General features: G+C 41.7%; 1 protein-coding gene across 4 annotated transcripts in view; it reads left to right on the forward strand.

Moving 5' to 3' along the window:
* The first annotated feature begins 29 nt into the window (after positions 1–29).
* Positions 30–17,505, forward strand: part of GRIA2 (glutamate ionotropic receptor AMPA type subunit 2) — a 90,842-nt gene continuing 73,366 nt past the window's right edge. For all 4 annotated transcript variants that reach the window (XM_042050052.1, XM_042050050.1, XM_042050049.1 and 1 more), the window contains exons 1-2: positions 30–469; positions 808–948. In XM_042050052.1, the coding sequence (XP_041905986.1) occupies positions 382–469; positions 808–948 (229 nt within the window). In that variant the 5' untranslated portion in view covers positions 30–381. The remainder of the gene's footprint in view (positions 470–807; positions 949–17,505) is intronic.

Raw genomic sequence — 17,505 nt, forward strand, 5'->3', positions numbered from 1 at the left:
GCGCCGCCGCCGCCGCCTCGCCGGGAGCGCCGCCCGCCCGTTGAGTGCGAGGAGCGCGGGCGAGCGCGTGCGAGGGCAGGGCCGGGCCGGGCGGCGGGAGCGCAGCGGGCACCGCCGGCACCCCCATCACCCCCATCCCGCTCGGCGCCGGAGCCGCGACCAGCACCGGAGCGGCAGCGGCAGCTCAGACAGCGGCTTCTCCCGCGCCTGCCGCGGGGCTCTTCTCGTTCCTTCCCTCCCGTGGCTCGCTTGCTCCCGCCGGCCGCTCGCCCGGAGCGCACGGGATCTAATTTGCTGACGAGCGCGCTCCGCGGAGGAGAAGGAGGAGGAAGAAGAAAGGGCTGTTTCCGTGGCTTTGTGGATGCTCTACTTTTCCTGGAAATGCAAAAGATTATGCATATTTCTGTCTTCCTGGCTCCTGTGTTGTGGGGACTGATCTGGGGGGTCAATTCTAACAGCATACAGATCGGTAGGTGCCCGCATTTGGGGGGACCCCGCTCTCCTCCCGGCGGATCTCCCGATCCTTCATCCCCGCCGGTGTCACTCGGGCATTCCTGTCATGTCGCCGCGCGCCCAGTCCCACCGCGGTGCCCGCCAGGCACCAGCGAGGTCCCCTCGCCTTTTCCCCGGCCACACCGCCCGGCCCCCGCGACCCCCGACACAGGACGGAGCCGCGGCCGGGACCGCTCCGGCAGCGGCGCCCACCGGCACCCGCGCCCAGCCCAGCCCCGCGGCGGGCAGAGACCTGGCCCCGGCACCGCTCCGCCGGTGCCCCCGCCCGCCTGACGCGTGTGTGTTTCCCTGCAGGGGGGCTGTTCCCGAGGGGCGCCGATCAGGAGTACAGCGCCTTTCGGGTAGGGATGGTTCAGTTTTCCACCTCGGAGTTCAGGCTGACTCCCCACATCGACAACCTGGAGGTGGCCAACAGCTTCGCCGTCACCAACGCCTGTGAGTAGCGGGCGCTGCCAGCCTGCCGTGGCGGCGGGTGTGCGTGTGTGTGCGGGGGTGTGCGGGGTACGTGTGTGTGTGTGTGTGTGTGCGCGGGGTGGGGGCGTGTGCGGGGTACGGTGCCGGGGGGAGCCGCCCCGCCGCCGAGCAGGTGTGGGAGCGCCCGGCCCCGTGCGAACGGGGCGCGGGGTCTCCGTGCGCCCCCCCAGCCCTCCGGGAGGTGTAAAATGGTTCCCGGCGGCTCCCCCCGCGCGTTACGTAAGGCTGCGCGGCCCCGGGGCTGCCCGCAGCGCTCCCCCGCTGCCCGCGGGCTGCGGAGCCACCTCGCTACCGGCGCGGCCAGAGCCGGGGCCCCCTCTGGCCAGCAGCCGAGGGGTGCGGAGCGGGCGGCGGGGGGCGATCAGCCATTTTACGCCGCGCGGTGCTGCGGGCTCCATCGCTCCATCTCGCCGCCCGCTCGCCCCCCGCCTGGCGTGCTCATGGGCGGCCGCGCTCGCCGTTCGCTGAGCTTCGCCGGGAGCCCGCCGCCCCCGCGGCTCTCCCGGCGGGACCGTGCCCCGGCTCCGCCCTCGGCTCGGCAGGGCCCGGCCGCACGCGTGCCGCGGGGCGCGGAGCACGTGCGTTGCGCGGCAGGCGACGGGGAAGGCGGGGCGGAGCAGCGCGGTCGTGGTAGCGCGAAGAGAGGAGCCCCGGACGGGGCGGCGAGTCCCGCAGCGGTGTGCGCTTCTGCCTCCTGTCGCTCGGCCCGGCGTGCGGCCAGGGGCGGCTGGCACGGTCCGTGCCGGGCTGAGAGCGGGGAGCCGAGGCGGCGTTCCCAGGGCGGTGAGGCGTGCCCGCCTTGCCCCCGCTGCCCCCGTGCCGCACGTGCCCGGTTCGGGCGAATCCCCGGTCCCCGCAGCGGCGCGGGCGGCAGCGGGCGGGGAGCGCGCTCGGTGCCGTGCCGGGCGCTCCCGCCCAGCGCCGCGCTCCCCCAGGCGTTTTCCTGTCCCTCCTGGGAAAAAGACGCAAGGGACACTGAATCTGGAGGTTAGCTGTTAGCGGGGGCGATTTCCCTTCGTTGGTGACCTTTTTTTATCCCCCTGATTCAGCTGCCTTGTGGTAGGTGCGGTGGTGCTGAAGAGGGGCGCCTTGGCACAGATGCTGGGATAGGTGGTGCAAGAGCTCAACGCAAGGAGCTTTCAGTGGCATGTGTGAGGGTAGGAGGGTATAGCATACATAGCTGAAAGCAGAAAAGGTCAGAGCATGTAATCACCCACAGTAATGCTAAATTGTTATTCTTTGCAAACTGCTTGCATAGTTCTTCCTTTCTTAGATAATGGGAGTTTGTATCAACCAGAACCACATGTGGTCGGTATTTGCAGATGATGTTACTTGGACTGTTGGTGAAGTAAGTGTAGCAGTTTATATGGCATTCTGCAAAAACGTGACAGGTCTTTCTGTGTTCCTCAATTCTGTGAAGTTAACAAAACCCTGAAAAAAGGTTTTGCAAAAACCAGATTTTTTTTTTTCCTACTGGTACTAGAGATGGGCATAATCACTTTGTCTTTGAGAAAGTAAAGGTTATATAATTTTCTCCAAGACCATCAAGTGCTTTTGACCAGCGTTTGTGTGCATGTATTAGCCTTGTTCTTGTCTTCCTTGGAGAACTTTTACAATACTCAGATGATATGTGTAGGCTCTAGACTGCAGTAGTGGATTTTGAGGCTTCCAGCAGAAGGGAGATGCTGTCCACATTTTAGATTTTCTTTTGTCCGAACCTTGTGCAAGGCTTCAATTTCCAAGCAGGTTGAAGAGCTCCAAATTAAGACATGGACTTGTACTTGTTTTTTCATCACTTCAGTTACCAGTGATGGTTTAATGAAGTTACCTTGTGCATTGGATTTAATTGACTAGTGAAGCATGTGATAAAAATATGTACAGTATCCCCTTGATTACCTTCCCAGAAGGGTTTCATTGGAGAAAAAGGAGTTCCAAAGAGAAATATTTGGCGTACAAGAATTAGAATTTAGGAGCTGATTGCAGAGCACAGCATGCACAAATGGTTAAGAAGAATCCAACTTTTTTTGTCCCCTCTATGCTTGTTCTCATTTGAAATGCTGAGCATTCTGCAGGTTGGTTTAGGGTTTTTTTTGGGTGGGGTGTTGGTTTTTTTTATTTCCAGAATTGTGTTCAAAGAACTTGTGCCCAAGACCAGCACTGTGAAACAATGCAGGTGTAAAAGAAGGTCACAGAAATGTAGGATAATATGAATCTGAAAATGCTTCAGTGTTTACCCAGGTATTTCACCCCAGAAAGGTGATTGTCCTTCACGGAGATATAGTGGCAGACTTATACCATAATAGAAGTGATGACCTTTTTCTGCCCAAATCGACCACTGAAATGTTTTGGCTCTTGATTTAAACCCCTGAGCCTGCTGTGTTTCAGGCTGCAGAAGCTGCAGCTGGTGTGGCAGAGCTGGGGTGCAGCCCTGCCCGCCGGTCCCGACCCGGCACCTGCGGGTGGCAGCCAGCAGTGCCTGGGGTCCCCTGCGCCGCCCCGCCAGGGCTGGGCCTGCCTCCCTCCCCTGGTAGCCTCAGGGCAACAGCACACTATTCCATCTGCTTTAAAAACAAGCAAGCAAACAGAAAGCCAGCTGTAAAAATAAGTAAAAGTCTTCAAACTAATTATCAGCACTTGCTTGGAGTTTGTCGATGGAGCAAATGGTTTTTAGATGAATCGGTGTTGCTGGTACTACTTTTAAATTAGGTTCCTAAACTTCAGAAAGGAGGAGATGGTGGTCACATACCCCCGAGGAGTGTTCCAAGTAGTGAGACTACTCAGTTATTTAAAGGTGGCCAGAAAATGGGTGTAGTAGTGGAGTGGACACTGTCAGTAGGTAGCCTTAACTCATGTAATGACTTGCACTTCAGTGGGAATTTCACATCAACACTAAGAGATCGTGTCATGACATATTGCATGACAGCAAATTGGGCCAAAATTCTACTGTTCTTGACCAAGGTGGACGGGCCACCTTCACGTAACCTGGGAAAGGGACACAAGTCAATTATGTTCAAAAAGTAGCCATAAAATATAGTCACTTTAGTTTGTTGGATTGTTGCAACTCTGCAAAGCTGTGTTGACAGTTCATTGGGAGCAGCTGTTGGAATCTAATTGCAAATTGACACTTCATAAGTCAGCATCACTCGGAAGCTTAATGGTTTAGATTGAGAGATGGTGCACATTTTTTTCAGAGTAATGGCCCAATGAGGAGCACTGTTCACTGCTGTGACTGCTGTTGCACCCTTCGAGAGAAATGGGCTAGGCTTAGCACTGTGTGAGAATTCTGGATTCATTCTAACAGAATCTCCTCGGTTCTGTCTGTTTAACAGCTGGAACAAAGGTACAGCACTGGAGGCAATTCATAGGGCAGAACTGGGACATGTGCAAACCACTGGACTTCATTATCCTTCAGCACAGTGTAATTGAGTGAAGTCTAATTGGAGGACTGTTGACGATCGGTTATATCAGATTTTTTAAAAGTTCTTAATTCTGTCAAAACAAGAAAGAAGGAATGTGATGAAGATGAAATCCTTTCCTCTTACATCTGCCTACCCAACAACTTTAGGGGTAGTTGTACTGTGTTCTGACATATATTAGCACTGAAAGGATATTGGAGTCACTTAAAGAGAGGTTTCCTATGGAGTACTATAAAACTGCCATAATGATAACAAGTTTTTCATACAGTAGTTTGAGCACAGAAGTAATATATGTACAATCTTGGATGTTTAATCCTGCTGGCTCAAGAGCCAGTGTTGAGCTTTTCTGTTTTAAATCAAGTCTTACAGCTCTGCAGGGATCACTGCACCATGACATTGTGACAAGGGTATGTTGATTCATGCATAAACCTTAGATCCTTTCATTATGTTTTCAACCAGCAGCTTTGAAAACATATGAATATCTGGCTTGAGAGTCATGGCAAAGGTTTTCCCAAGCATTTTGGAATATAATGCTATAGCTTTCATTCTTAAAGAAATAGCATTGAGCATATTGTTGGCAAAATGCATAATGAATAAGCAAAAAACATCCTTTAAAGGGAAGGATGAAAAAAATTTAAATGTGTTTATTTGAATTAAAATTACTGTGGACCAAGCCTAAATGTATTTCACAATAGATTATTAGAACTGATTTTAAGGAAAGGAGGAATTTATTAGCTGCTTGTGTTTCAGTTCATTTGTATTCCTGGTCCTTCTCATTTCCTTTTCACTATAAAACATTTCTCAGGCTCAGTGAGCAGATGTGAAATAGGTTCTGTGCCTTCTTGTAATTAAAATGGTCAGGATCAGATGGGTTTCTGCAGTAAAATGATACAATAAAACCAGGATGTAGCCTACAGTGGGAACTCCTGTGATTTTTCTTCTCTCAAAACATTTCTCCTCTCAAAATTGATCTCTGTAGCAAACTTGAAACATTCTTCTACTCCTGAGAGTTATTCATAAAGAAAGCTGGGGTATTTATTGTGTGACAGTGCTGTCCCTGCTGTGCACCTTTGCGTCTGGCTCACAGACCATTTCACACAGCCGTGCTCCAGAATGTGGGCAGATACAAAACCAACAGTTTTCTCTTGCCTACTTGACTTTTTAAATTCTTATTATGTGATTGTTGCATTAATTTTGTCCATAAAATCTGAAATAATTTACCATGCAGTTTTGAATACAGTACGAATATATGTTTTACTCCTAGAAATCTGAAAGTGAGTTATGTTTAACAGTAGTTTGTGAGTAGTATGGCAATCATGCCTTAAATATGCCAATCAAGCTTGCAAATAAACCAATATTAGCAGTCAATCTCTTCAATATATTAATGTGTTTATATGTGATTTTATTAATATATATTATATGAAAATATAGTAAATTTTTTCTGTTTATGCTAATGAAAGTCTTAATTTACACTGACTTCAATGGGTGTGATTGACTGCACATGGTTGAGGATGTACTTAACTCCTTGTGTCCATAAGATTTCCTTTACTATCCTGTGTGTATTATGCACACAAACCAAGCACCGCTGCACTAAGTGATGCTGTTACTGCTGGTTTCATTAGTTATTTTTTTCAAGCTTCTCATGATAAAAATATTTTTTAGAATTAGGGCATATTTAAGAGATAAATAATTCCTTTTGAGCAGTCGATAATTACTAGGAAAGTATATAATATCTGGGAACATATTAGTTTGAAAATAAATTAAACAGGTAATTATCATTATTTTGAAAATTCAGATAGCATAATTTCTCAGGCATTCTCTGTGAAAACATGATTAAATTGTTAAAAACTATTTTCTTAAGGAAAATATAATTTTAAATTAATTAATTAAAATCAAAATAAAATCCTATATGCTGATAGGAGTAATTTTCAGGAAACTAAAAGGAGGATATATCCTACAGTAAACATGAATTTTTATATGTACATATATAGACAGACATGTATGTATGCACACATGTCTATGTAAATGTACACACATATGAACTTAACAGAATGAACAGCAGTTTATTTTGAATGTCAGATAAATAAAAAGCAAGACATCAGTTAAACTCTACAGTCCATTTTTCTGAAGAGGGTTATCTCATAGCACTTACTAGTAAGATAATTTATCTCTTTAAGTCATGTTCTCATGCCTGTGAACCAGATGCATGAATTACTAATTTTTTATATTGAAGGCTCATGCCCATATTCTGGAAACAATGTCACAAGAAGACAGGGAATATCAGGTCAGACTGAAAAGAACACTGAAAAGATACCCCAATAGGTAAAAAATGCAGTTGTATAGATCAAACTCTCTCTGTATGTATATGTGAATGGGCTTTCTATCTGACAGTTAACCGGAACTTTCATTTCTGAAATGTACAAGATTTGTCCCATTATTTTTCATCTGGTCATTACATTTATCAGAACGTGAATACAGTGGCATCTGGTTTTAGAGGACTGTGGACAAGAGATTAATTCCTTTTGCCAAATAGGTTTCTGAAAAGGTATAGGGCAGAAGTCTGGATGTTTTTATACAGATTATATAGGTTTGTAGAGCATCATTATTATTTTGTCTTGAAACCTTAATGTTTTCCTTTGGTAAGTTCCTAAAAAGACTTTGCATTGACTACAAGTGCATATTAAGTGTAACCTTGTCGAAACTGCAAAAGAGCTTTTATTTAAATTAGTAAATAATTTCAATAATGAATTCTTTATGGATAAGCAATAAGGAGTGAATAAAATAATCAGATAAACATTGTGAAGGCATACTGTGAACCAGCTCAACAGTAAGGAGTGCAAGCAGGTTTTAAATAACCACATGTTGAACAAATTCATACTGAACCTTCTAAAATCAATAACTGTGCTTAAAATACAGCTATTGTATTTATTTGGGTGCACTTACAGAGTGGTATAGATATCTTTTGAAATACTGTTCATTTTTCTTTATCTATCTGTATATAGGACCACCACAGAACAATTTTTACTTTCTTTTGCAGCACTGCTGTGCCCCCTTGGTTTATTCCACCACAGATCTTTGATTATTGTTTTCTTCTTTTTTTTTTTTTATTGTTTTAAGAAAGGTTCTCAAATCACTCAATTTATGAGGAATTTACCTTTTCCTCCCCAAAGTCCGCGTCTGGGCAATGAATACAGAGAGTTAACATTCCTGTCCTGAATCTGATTTAATGTAGAGATACCTAATGCATTTTCCAATGGATAGCCACTTTATGAAAGTGTGAAAAAAATTTTACAAGGCAGAGATACTCACCATGATTCTACAGCAAGGTGTGGTTTAGCTCCAGCTATTACTATCTCCCACCACCTGCTCCCAAACCTGACTTGGAGAAATTAATGAGATTTTTTTTTGAGAGTTGAAATGTTACATACAGTTCAACTAAAGGTGACAGACTCAAGCTAAAGAAATGTCCTATTTCAACTCTAATCTGCTGTTTAATTTGATATCAGAGGAAAAACATTCAGGTCTATATTCATTATCTTGAATCAGTATGGTTGTTTTGTATATTTGGGATGCTGGCTCTGTAATTGAATTGCCAGTCACTTCAGTTAGTCCGTGAATGACTTACTGGGCTTTACTGCACATGGAAATAGCATCTTCATTACTTATGTTTTCCTTTCACTGTTAAAAAAAAAAAACAGAGTAATTTGCGGTTTGTGTTTTGAAATGGGCATATTTTTCCCCTAGGATTCTTCCAGTGACCAAGAGTAGGGCAAAATCCTGTAAAATGTTCAAATGCCCTGACTCATAAATGTGTAGTCATAAAACTGTTAGAAGAGTTTCAAAGCTCAATAAGGAACAGGGGCTAATTTTATAAAAGGTTCAAAACAGGTATATGAACATGAGTTTACTATGCTACATCACCTATTCAGTTTAATCTTGATTTCAGGTAGTTAATATTGGAAAAAAACCATAACTGACTTGATGCTGCATTTTTTCAGGCTGCTGTGGTTAAGGGTGCCATACCACTGTAATTTCTTCTCAGTGTAAATGGGTTTAGAAGTTTACAAACATGACTTGGACTAGAAAAGATGCCTCTGTTTATTACAAATGGTGTGAACTGATTTTTTTCTCACACACTTTGAAGATTACAAGCAACAGATTGTTTCTAAGCACGTGGTATGATAGAAAATTTAAACAGCAATCTGCTAGGTAATGCAGAGATTTTTCTCGTCGTCTGTATGGGCAAGACTGCTGTCAGGGCTCATGTCAGCAACAGGGCGAGAGAGCTCAGCAGAACAGCTCTGCAACTGCTTTGCAGCACAGAGAAGGGATTTGTTTTCTTTGGTTTTCTGCCTTCTATGAATGTATTTGCTCTGGTTTAGATCCATAAAATTAAAAGGCTAATATGGCTTACCATCCCAACTAATGTGGATCTAAATTTTTTGAATGTGTTGTATTTCCTTGTATATGTGTAAACTATCTCAGAATGTCTGCAAATGTATGCTGATGACAGACTGTACAGCTCTGAACAAGTCAGATTAATTTGTTCAATTGTCTCAAAAATCTTTGAAATTGAGGTTGTTGAGGGTTAGCTTGCTCAAAATGTTTCTTCCTGATACTAGGTACGAGTTGTTTTTGACAAAATGTCTTCCAAGCCAAAATGCTGATTTATATATTTTTATTTAATTTTCCCCTCTATGAATGTCGTGAATTCCATTACACTGTACTATTACAGTCTCAGAGGGGGTTCTTTGTACAAATGTGAGTTCTGGCAAGCAGCAAAATGTTCCTGTGTGACTGTACCTTGGACAGAGACCTACTGATATTTGAGAATGTATTCCAGGTGTAATATTTGTAAAGCAGGGTGAGTAATTTGCATGGTTAGTGCATACCAGGCACAATAAGCTACACCAATGCTACTTACAACAAAAGCAGAATTGATCCACACTGGAATTACAGGGAATGGTTAGGAGAATCATACAGGAAGTAACTTAGTTATTTTATTTCTCTTGTCCATGTCAGGCAGAAGACCTGAATTTTAACCCTTAGTCTTTAATTTTCAAGTTGAATGCCTTTGGCACTTGTCTTGATGTCAGAATCCTTCCCTGTCTCTTACTCTTCTTCATTTTTCCTGCCTCGATTAATTTTTGGTTAAAAAAACCTCAGTAATCCTGCATTTTGCCTGACACAGGAAGAAGGAAAGTAACTTCAAGGTTTTGGAAGCAGGAAGACAATTTCTTACCCTTTGTTGTCATGGTAAAGCATAGAGGAAAAGAAAACCTATTAGGAAAATTCAGTTATATTAATTTAAACAATTGCTCAACCAACAAATATTAATGGACCAGATTTATACACAGCTTTAAACTTTCAAAGCCATTTTAAATGAACAGTTGGAAATATTATATTGAAAGACTAGATGGATTTGAGGGATCAGGAAGATGAGACTATGAGTCACTATATCTTATATATTGCAGGATAAGTATGGTTTTAATTTCACTCACAGCCTTCCATCTGCTCCATCTTAAGGTGCTTTCATTTGGTGAGAGTGGAACATGCTGAAAATCTACAAAGTGGTGACTGAAAAGTCATCCAGTGCTTTTACCAGCTAATCGGATTTGTTGATGTATTCAGCAGCTGGATCCAGCGATCTGGAGTGCAGACCAATAAGACCAGGCTATTTTCACCCAACCAAATAAATGCTCAAGCTTCTGCTGATGGTAGTAGGAACACAACCAGATCCAACAATTATATTACTTATTTTTTCTGTCTAAATGTGGAAAATGGATTTGGTTTTTTTGTATATGGGAAGAGGCAGGGATTAAACAATATCTAAAAAGGGCAATAATGTTTGACTACCTATCTGACCTACACAATATTGTTTCCAAACTTTTTGGCACATGCTCATATAAGACCCCATGTTTGTTTGATTGGCATTTCTTATGTATTTTACACTTTTATGAAGTTCTTTGTTAGGTTTCAGTATGGAAATCTTAGAAAAATTATTAGACCATTTCAACTCTGTTTAAGTATGTAAATAGAACTGCTGCCTAAAAATGGAAGAGTTTGGCCTATGCTTGTGTAAGCGAAGAGAAAAAATGTAATACTTACTCCTCTCCTTTTTTTGTATTTGATCTTGGATGTTATTATGTGATGAAATCTTTGCATAAACTTGAATTTTTAATTTTCTCTTAACTCTTTTTTTTTTTTACTTGTAGTAAAATGTGTTTTAGCTTGACTATAAAACCAAGTAGCATACTTTTGCTATAGAAGCAAGCAAGCATCTGTGGGCTGCAAATACTGATTTTGTTAGCAAGTGGAGCACTTAATGTTTCTTTGAGCTTATCTGCTTACTTCTATTTCAATATGATAAAAACCACAATATATTCTTCAAGGTCTTCATTTGTGGAGGCACTTCTAACTCACCTGCAGTTTGTGATATTCACCCTATCTTGTGTGACCTCAAGGGGCAGCTCCAGGAAATGGGAGCGTCCTTCAAGCTCCGTGGCACATCTGTTCAGGTGTCCCGGCACTCCAGTGTCTGAAACGTTGCTTGGAGCATGTACTTTGTAATGTCAGTAATTTCCTGAGATTCGTGAGAAAAGAGCAAGTCTGTAAACACCTAAATGACTTTTAGGAGCTCTGACATTTTTGTTAGTACTGTTGCAATTAGTTTTTGTAGAGGAAAACACAGATTGTATTAAATCATGACTGAGACATTCCAAATAAATACATGTTCAAGGAAGGTCTGTGCCTGTTCCAACATGCTGAGGAACCTCCAGCATTGCTGCATCTAGTGTTGATCTTCTGGGGGTGCAAAAAAAATTACTTCAAGATTTTTGTTTGCCTTTCTGGATGGAAGTGTTTCTGACTTCCTACTGAACCTGTGAATACAATAGTTCTGTCAGTGTTGTGACTCCTAATATTACTTTTCATTTTCTGGTACACAGAATCCCAATTCCCTGTGCCAGTGTGTCTGGCTTTATATTGCATTCCAGGAACTTGCAGTGTTCAATTTTTGCAGTGTTTCTGGCTTTATATTGTATTCCAGGGACTTGCAATGTTCAATTTTTGCAGTATTTTGTTTTTACATGACATCTTGAGATCTGTATGTTACAATATGTAGAAGCCATTTTAAAAACTAAGTATCAACTGCCTTAAAAAACAAACGTGTTAGGAAAAATGTTCACTTGGCTTGTTCCTCTCTTCATATTGGTGATAAATTCAACAATGTAGATTTATTTAATTCTGAAGTTTCTTCATTTCTTCTTTTGTTTGTTTGGTGGGGTTTTTCCCTTCTTCTGTCCTTGTAGTGCTTATAACAATTCTCCAAAACTAATGTTGCTACTACTGGATTATTAAAAAGACTGTGAAAATAATTTTGCTAATTATTTAACTGTGAAACATTGGTGTCTTCATAGCAAGAAATTTGTGCCTTTAAATTTGTCTTATTTAGTAAATGTCCTTTGAAACTTCCTGAGGAAGCTAGCAATGTTCACATGGTTAACCTAGTCCTATCACTGCAAATTGCTTAGCAACTTCTGTTTTGTGCACTGCAATTGAACTGTATTTGCTTTTGATCTAAATTTTTTTCCTCTTCAAGAAAAATTCTGGCATTTTTTTGTATAGGGTTTTTTTTTGCTGCTCTCATTTTTGCCAACCAGCTAAATGTACCAAAAGTAGCTGTTTCAGGAACCCTAGTCCTCCATCTTATTAGGTTTGTCTTCTGGTGTCGAGGTTCGATTTTAAGAACTTGTTGCTCAGTGACTGATTCTACTTAGGGTACAGATCCATTGGGTGATAGATGTAAAGTGGGTTTTTTGTTTGTTTTTCTGAATGCTTAAAGTAGTAGAACTCAAGACGTCTCATCTTGTTACAAAGCAGTTTCTTAACTGTGTATGACAGACCAAAGGAGAGACTGTTTAACTTGATGAGCCGAGAAGAGGTTTGCCTCACTGGTGATATGCTGGAGGAGAGTTTTGACCAAAAAAATCTCATACACTTCGGATTTGTCTTACACATGCTGCCAAACTTGTAAGATGGGGCAGATGTGCACATTTCAGTTTATGTTGCTTCTGGTGTTTGTGGGAATTTCTCATTCTGTAATCCTTGGTGGCTTTATATACTTTTGATGAGTCCTTACTAGCTGTGGTGAATCTCCAGTTCTCTTCCATACAGTAGGCCAGGACTGACCAGTTCCCAAAGTGGTTTGGAAACTATGGTGTGTAATGCTCTCGTGTTGCACACATGAAACTGGGAACAGTCAAGAGTCCAGGAATAGGTCAAAGATGGAAACATCTGTGTTACCCAGTCTCAGGGGTGTGAATCAGGTGCCTCAGAGTGAAATTGGCAGCAGCACCTGATGGAACAGACATCAAGCCAGCTTAATTGACAGAAAGCTCCTATTTAGAAGTTTCCAACTGAAAGGGTCAAATTAAAACTGCTCCTCTCCCTGATTGGGTGACCAACCGAAGCTCTGAGTCAAAGGAAGTGGGATTACTGGCCAGAAGCTACTTTCTGAGCTGTAATGGGTTGAAGCACTCTGGTTATAATGGTGCTTTGGGTGCTGTGCTGATCTGCCACCTTTATGTTGGAGTAGTCCAATGGTCTAGAAACAAGTGAGACAGAGTCTGGGGGCTCAGAGGGTGGGAGAGAAGAGGAGCCAACTTTCTACCTTATCCTCAGAACAAGTATGGGCCAAGGTGAGAAAGGTATTTTTAAACGCATGAAAAGAGACACAGTTATGCAGGTCACCATTTCTCTGGGATATACTAACCTTAGGGTTTCTCATTAGATTGAAGTGCTTCATCTTAATTTGTACTAGTAGATCTGCAGTTTTGAACCTGATATTGTAGCAGAAAATATGGGGTTTTGCCTCCCTTAGGAGGACTTGCAATGTGGTTTTTTTTAATTAGTTCCGTATTATGCTGCAGGTACCATTGGTAAGATCTGCTGGGTATTTTAGGTAGCTGTTAAGGCTGTTTGTATTTTAAGTTGTACTGCCTATGTGTTCAGCATGGTACCTGCTATTCCTGTGGGTCTAGTCACTTGGTTCTAGATTACGTTCAGGGTAGGGAGTTTAATCTCTAGAGGTCTGCATATGTTTAGTTCTGGCTATATGGGTAAAGATTTCTTCTCGTTTAGCTGTTAGGACAGCTACATTTATGGACACATAAGGTAACAGGCACTAGATTTAAAGGTTAGAAACCTGTTGACAGGATGTTTTCTGTGATGGATGCTGAACTTTCAATATGCTTTTCATGGTCTGTCAGACAGTCTGTTTCATCCAAAGTATTTGCTGAAGGAGCTTGCTGGAAAACGAGAAAATGAATTCTTTTTAGGAATTTTGTTTTCCTTTTGGTCAACAGGTAAAATAAGATTACCTTCCTTTTTTTTCTGTATAATCTTCATTCAGGGAATGATTAATTCATATCATGGTCCATTTCTATGAAGGAGAAAGTAGGAGACAGCCGTAAAGCACTCAGATTTTTTTTCCCTCCCCTTTTCTGCATTACTGAGCACAAAGAATGGAAGTTCAGCTTAGGATAAAGTGCATAAGAAAAATACGTTCCTGTTACCCTTTAGAGGCACATAATATGTGTTACATACTATGCTGATTTTTCATTTCCTGTAGGAACAGGAGGGAACATTACATGGAAAAACATGCTTACAAACAAATAAAACAGTCTTGTCAAGATCTGGATTGTTCGTACGCAGGATGAAAAGTGAGTGATTTAAACATGCAAGTCTGAATAGTAGCAGGAATAACTGTAGTGCTATGCTGTTGAATAGCAAACGAGGGCATCGAGAGATAAATGAACAGAGCAGCCTTGTTCAGGTGTACCTTTTTACAGACAATGAAATAACAAGGATCACAAAATATTATGCAGCCCTCAGGAATAGGTTTACTAGATTTTTCTTCAAAATCCCTATTCAATTGATGTAACTCGCTCTGACAGTTACTACAGGGCTGAATCCTGGAAGGTCCAGTGTACCTGAGCATGCCAGCAGTAGTCATCTGGAATTACAAAAGGTCAGCAGCACTGCTAATCACAGGACTTGTGCTAGCTTTCCCCTGCATCTGACTGTAGTTCATCCCATTTGTAGCTCACCTGGATAAGTATGAAAAACAAAATACATGGAAAATATTTGGTACTTGAAATTAAGAATAAACATAATACAGAGTTCATACATGGCTGAACTAAACAGTGGGTTTTCTGTTCCTGAATTACTACAGCTGATGTCAGGTGGAGGGTGTAGTTCTAGATCTGCGGTAATCTCGGCTGGGTACCGGTGCACACAACCATTTCATCTTCTGTGGGTCTGGATTTCCTTCCCACACAGAATGGTGTTTTTGAGGGGACAGTCAGTGCTCTGTCAGCCTCCCAAATGTCAACAAGAGCTCTTGTCCAGACCAGAGGTGCTCTCCAGGGTTCCTGGGTCTGCTGAACACAGGTACTCAAAATGGAGTAGATTATACAGTCCTTATTAGAAGCATGCCATTTGCTTAGGTAGCAGTACTAGCAGCTCTTAATGATTAATGTGGAATACATCAACTGCTTGACCTTAAGAAACTATACTTAGAAAAAAAAATAATGGAATTCTGACAATTTTCCAGGTGGTAATTCTGTTGAACCATTGCTTGTTCTTCAATGCAAATATTCTTCTGCAGATTATTTGAAAACATGATGTAAGAGAAATCTTATTGAACAGAATAGTCTAGAGTGAAGATATGCATATGCACCCCCCTCCCTGTCCCTAAAATTATTCCTCCTGAGGTTCATTGTCTTTAAATCTTTAGCCATATATCTTTCCTCGTAGTGAATGTCATGGAATTTTTGTTTTTTTGGAGAAATGGTTAATCACATCTAGTTCTAATTCATAGGAAGCTGTAATTGCATTTTTAAAGGGAATAATTTCAATTAAATCATCAGCATTGTGGTTGAGTTTTCTGATAAAATGGCAGGTAGCAGTTAGTGATTCCTCTAAAATATCACCTTGATGGTATTTCTTTCAATCTTTTAAATTATTTTCACAAACTTTTTAACAGCAAGTGAAACAAACCAAACCAAAGTGTCTCTCTCCAGAAAATATGTAGGTGTATACCATCCTGGGGTTATGGTGATCCACCACATTTTAAGATTCAAGCAACACATAGAGCACAGAGTGGCATTTTTGCTCACCCTTTCTGCACGGTATGGAAAATATACACAAGAAGGATTAGTTTTTTCAATGATGAAGTTTATAATGTTCTGGTTTGTTTTTTCTTTTATTTCTAATTTTGTGTTTTGAAACTTGGGAAGATAGTAATTTAGCAGAAGCTTAAGTTACAGTAATTCTGTGACTGAAAACTAGATTGTGACATTGGAGAAAGAAGTTAATTTTCTTGCTACCATGACCTTAGACTTGCTTCTTGTAGGCAGAAGTTGCAAGCTGATGAGTTAAAAGTAGGGAGGTGTGTCAGTTTAAAAGAATTAATAAATGTGAGGTATATTGTTAAGGGATTGAGGAGATTTATTGTAACTCTTGATGTGTTTCTGGAGTCCTTCAAAATAGAAGTTAATTTTAAAAGTGTAAGAATAAACAATTCAACTTGAAAATTTGTGAAGCCATTTTTCAATAGCATGTAAAAGAATATTTGTTACAAAGGAATATGTCATGGTGATTAAAAAATTCTTATTACTTGATATGGTATAAAGTTTTAGTGAATAATGCTGTAGGATTTTCTGCTTAGCGTGAGTTATTTCAGCTTTAAATAAACTTCCTGAGTTTTTATTTTGCAACTTGCAAGTAGTCTTCTCTGACTTGTGGTAATGCCCTATAACTTGCTGTCATCTGCTGGGCTTATATCCTTACTTACTCCAGAGGTACCAGCACTCCAGGTTTGGATCTATGCCTGTTAGCCAGAGATAATGCCCAGGCATAGTTTAGGGAAAGTGGAGTCCAGGACCTGTTTGCAGTAGGCAATTGGATTTGGCCACCATGTTTCTAAGGGAAGGAATTGGCTGTTTGAATGGAAGTTTCCCAGCCAGAGGTAGTGGGGATGGGCAACGCATGGGGGCTCATCTTGTTTGCTGTATCACTCTTGCATTCACTATTTTGGGACATCAGGGACTTGCCTGGCATATTGTAGGTGACTTCCAATCTGCCTTTGTGCTTTATGTCCTGCTCCTGTGATTTTGCATATCATCCCAGTAGAACAGATGATCTGTCAGAAGTCCATCACAGACAGGAGTGAATGGGGGCATGTGTAAGGAGTGCATCCATTTGGAATTCTTCTTTGCATAGGAGAACCAGAGGGGAGACCCTTGTCACTGTGACAAGAATTAAGGACAGGCTTGAGTCCACACCAGTGTTCCAGTTTTCCTGCCATCCACTTCAGGAATTATGAATACAGAGAGCTGTCAGAAGTGTCCTTTTTACTGTTCTCCTTGTATGACTTGGCCTTTACTCTGGAATATTTGATAACAGGAACCAATTTGTTTCTACATGCATGTTTTTAGTAATGCAAAAGATGACTTCTTTTGTGCAATAGAATATACAAAACACAAAGCAAATGTTACTGACTTGCTTTACATTTAGCTTAATAGAAGGAAATCTCCAGAGAAAGGTATAACCTTGCTTTCCTAGTAAAATACTAAAATCTTTCTTTCTGGTTGCATGTTGCATTAATTCTCAAGTTTGCTTGTTTCTGAAAGAATCGACTAAGATAAAGAAGAAAAAATAAAAGCAGTTGTTGTGCTATCAAGAAAACTCCATGCACTTTTCTGACAAACAATTCCGAATGTACTGTGATGTATCCTTCAGGGAAACTGGGTGCAGTTTTTCCTATGCTTTTCTGGAATTCTTATTAATATTAACTTCTGGCAATGCATTAGAGTGGCATTACAAACCCCAGAGCCTGTTTCAGATGCTCATGCTGCCAAGTTCAATCCATGTGTAAGTTATAGACATGATAGTTTTTCTGGGAGAAAAATACATTGCTATTTTAAGAGCACTCTTGTGTAGTTTGCTTAGCTGTGTTTTTTACTTCATGAAGCATTGACTGAAGTGAAATGCTTGATATAAGAAATTGATTGTTTTACTGGATCTAATTTAGTCCTGA

Source organism: Corvus kubaryi, unplaced genomic scaffold, assembly GCF_017639235.1.
Source record: "Corvus kubaryi isolate FWS band 111438036 unplaced genomic scaffold, C.kubaryi_AGA036_p1.0 71, whole genome shotgun sequence".
NCBI classification, from domain to species: Eukaryota; Metazoa; Chordata; class Aves; order Passeriformes; family Corvidae; genus Corvus; species Corvus kubaryi.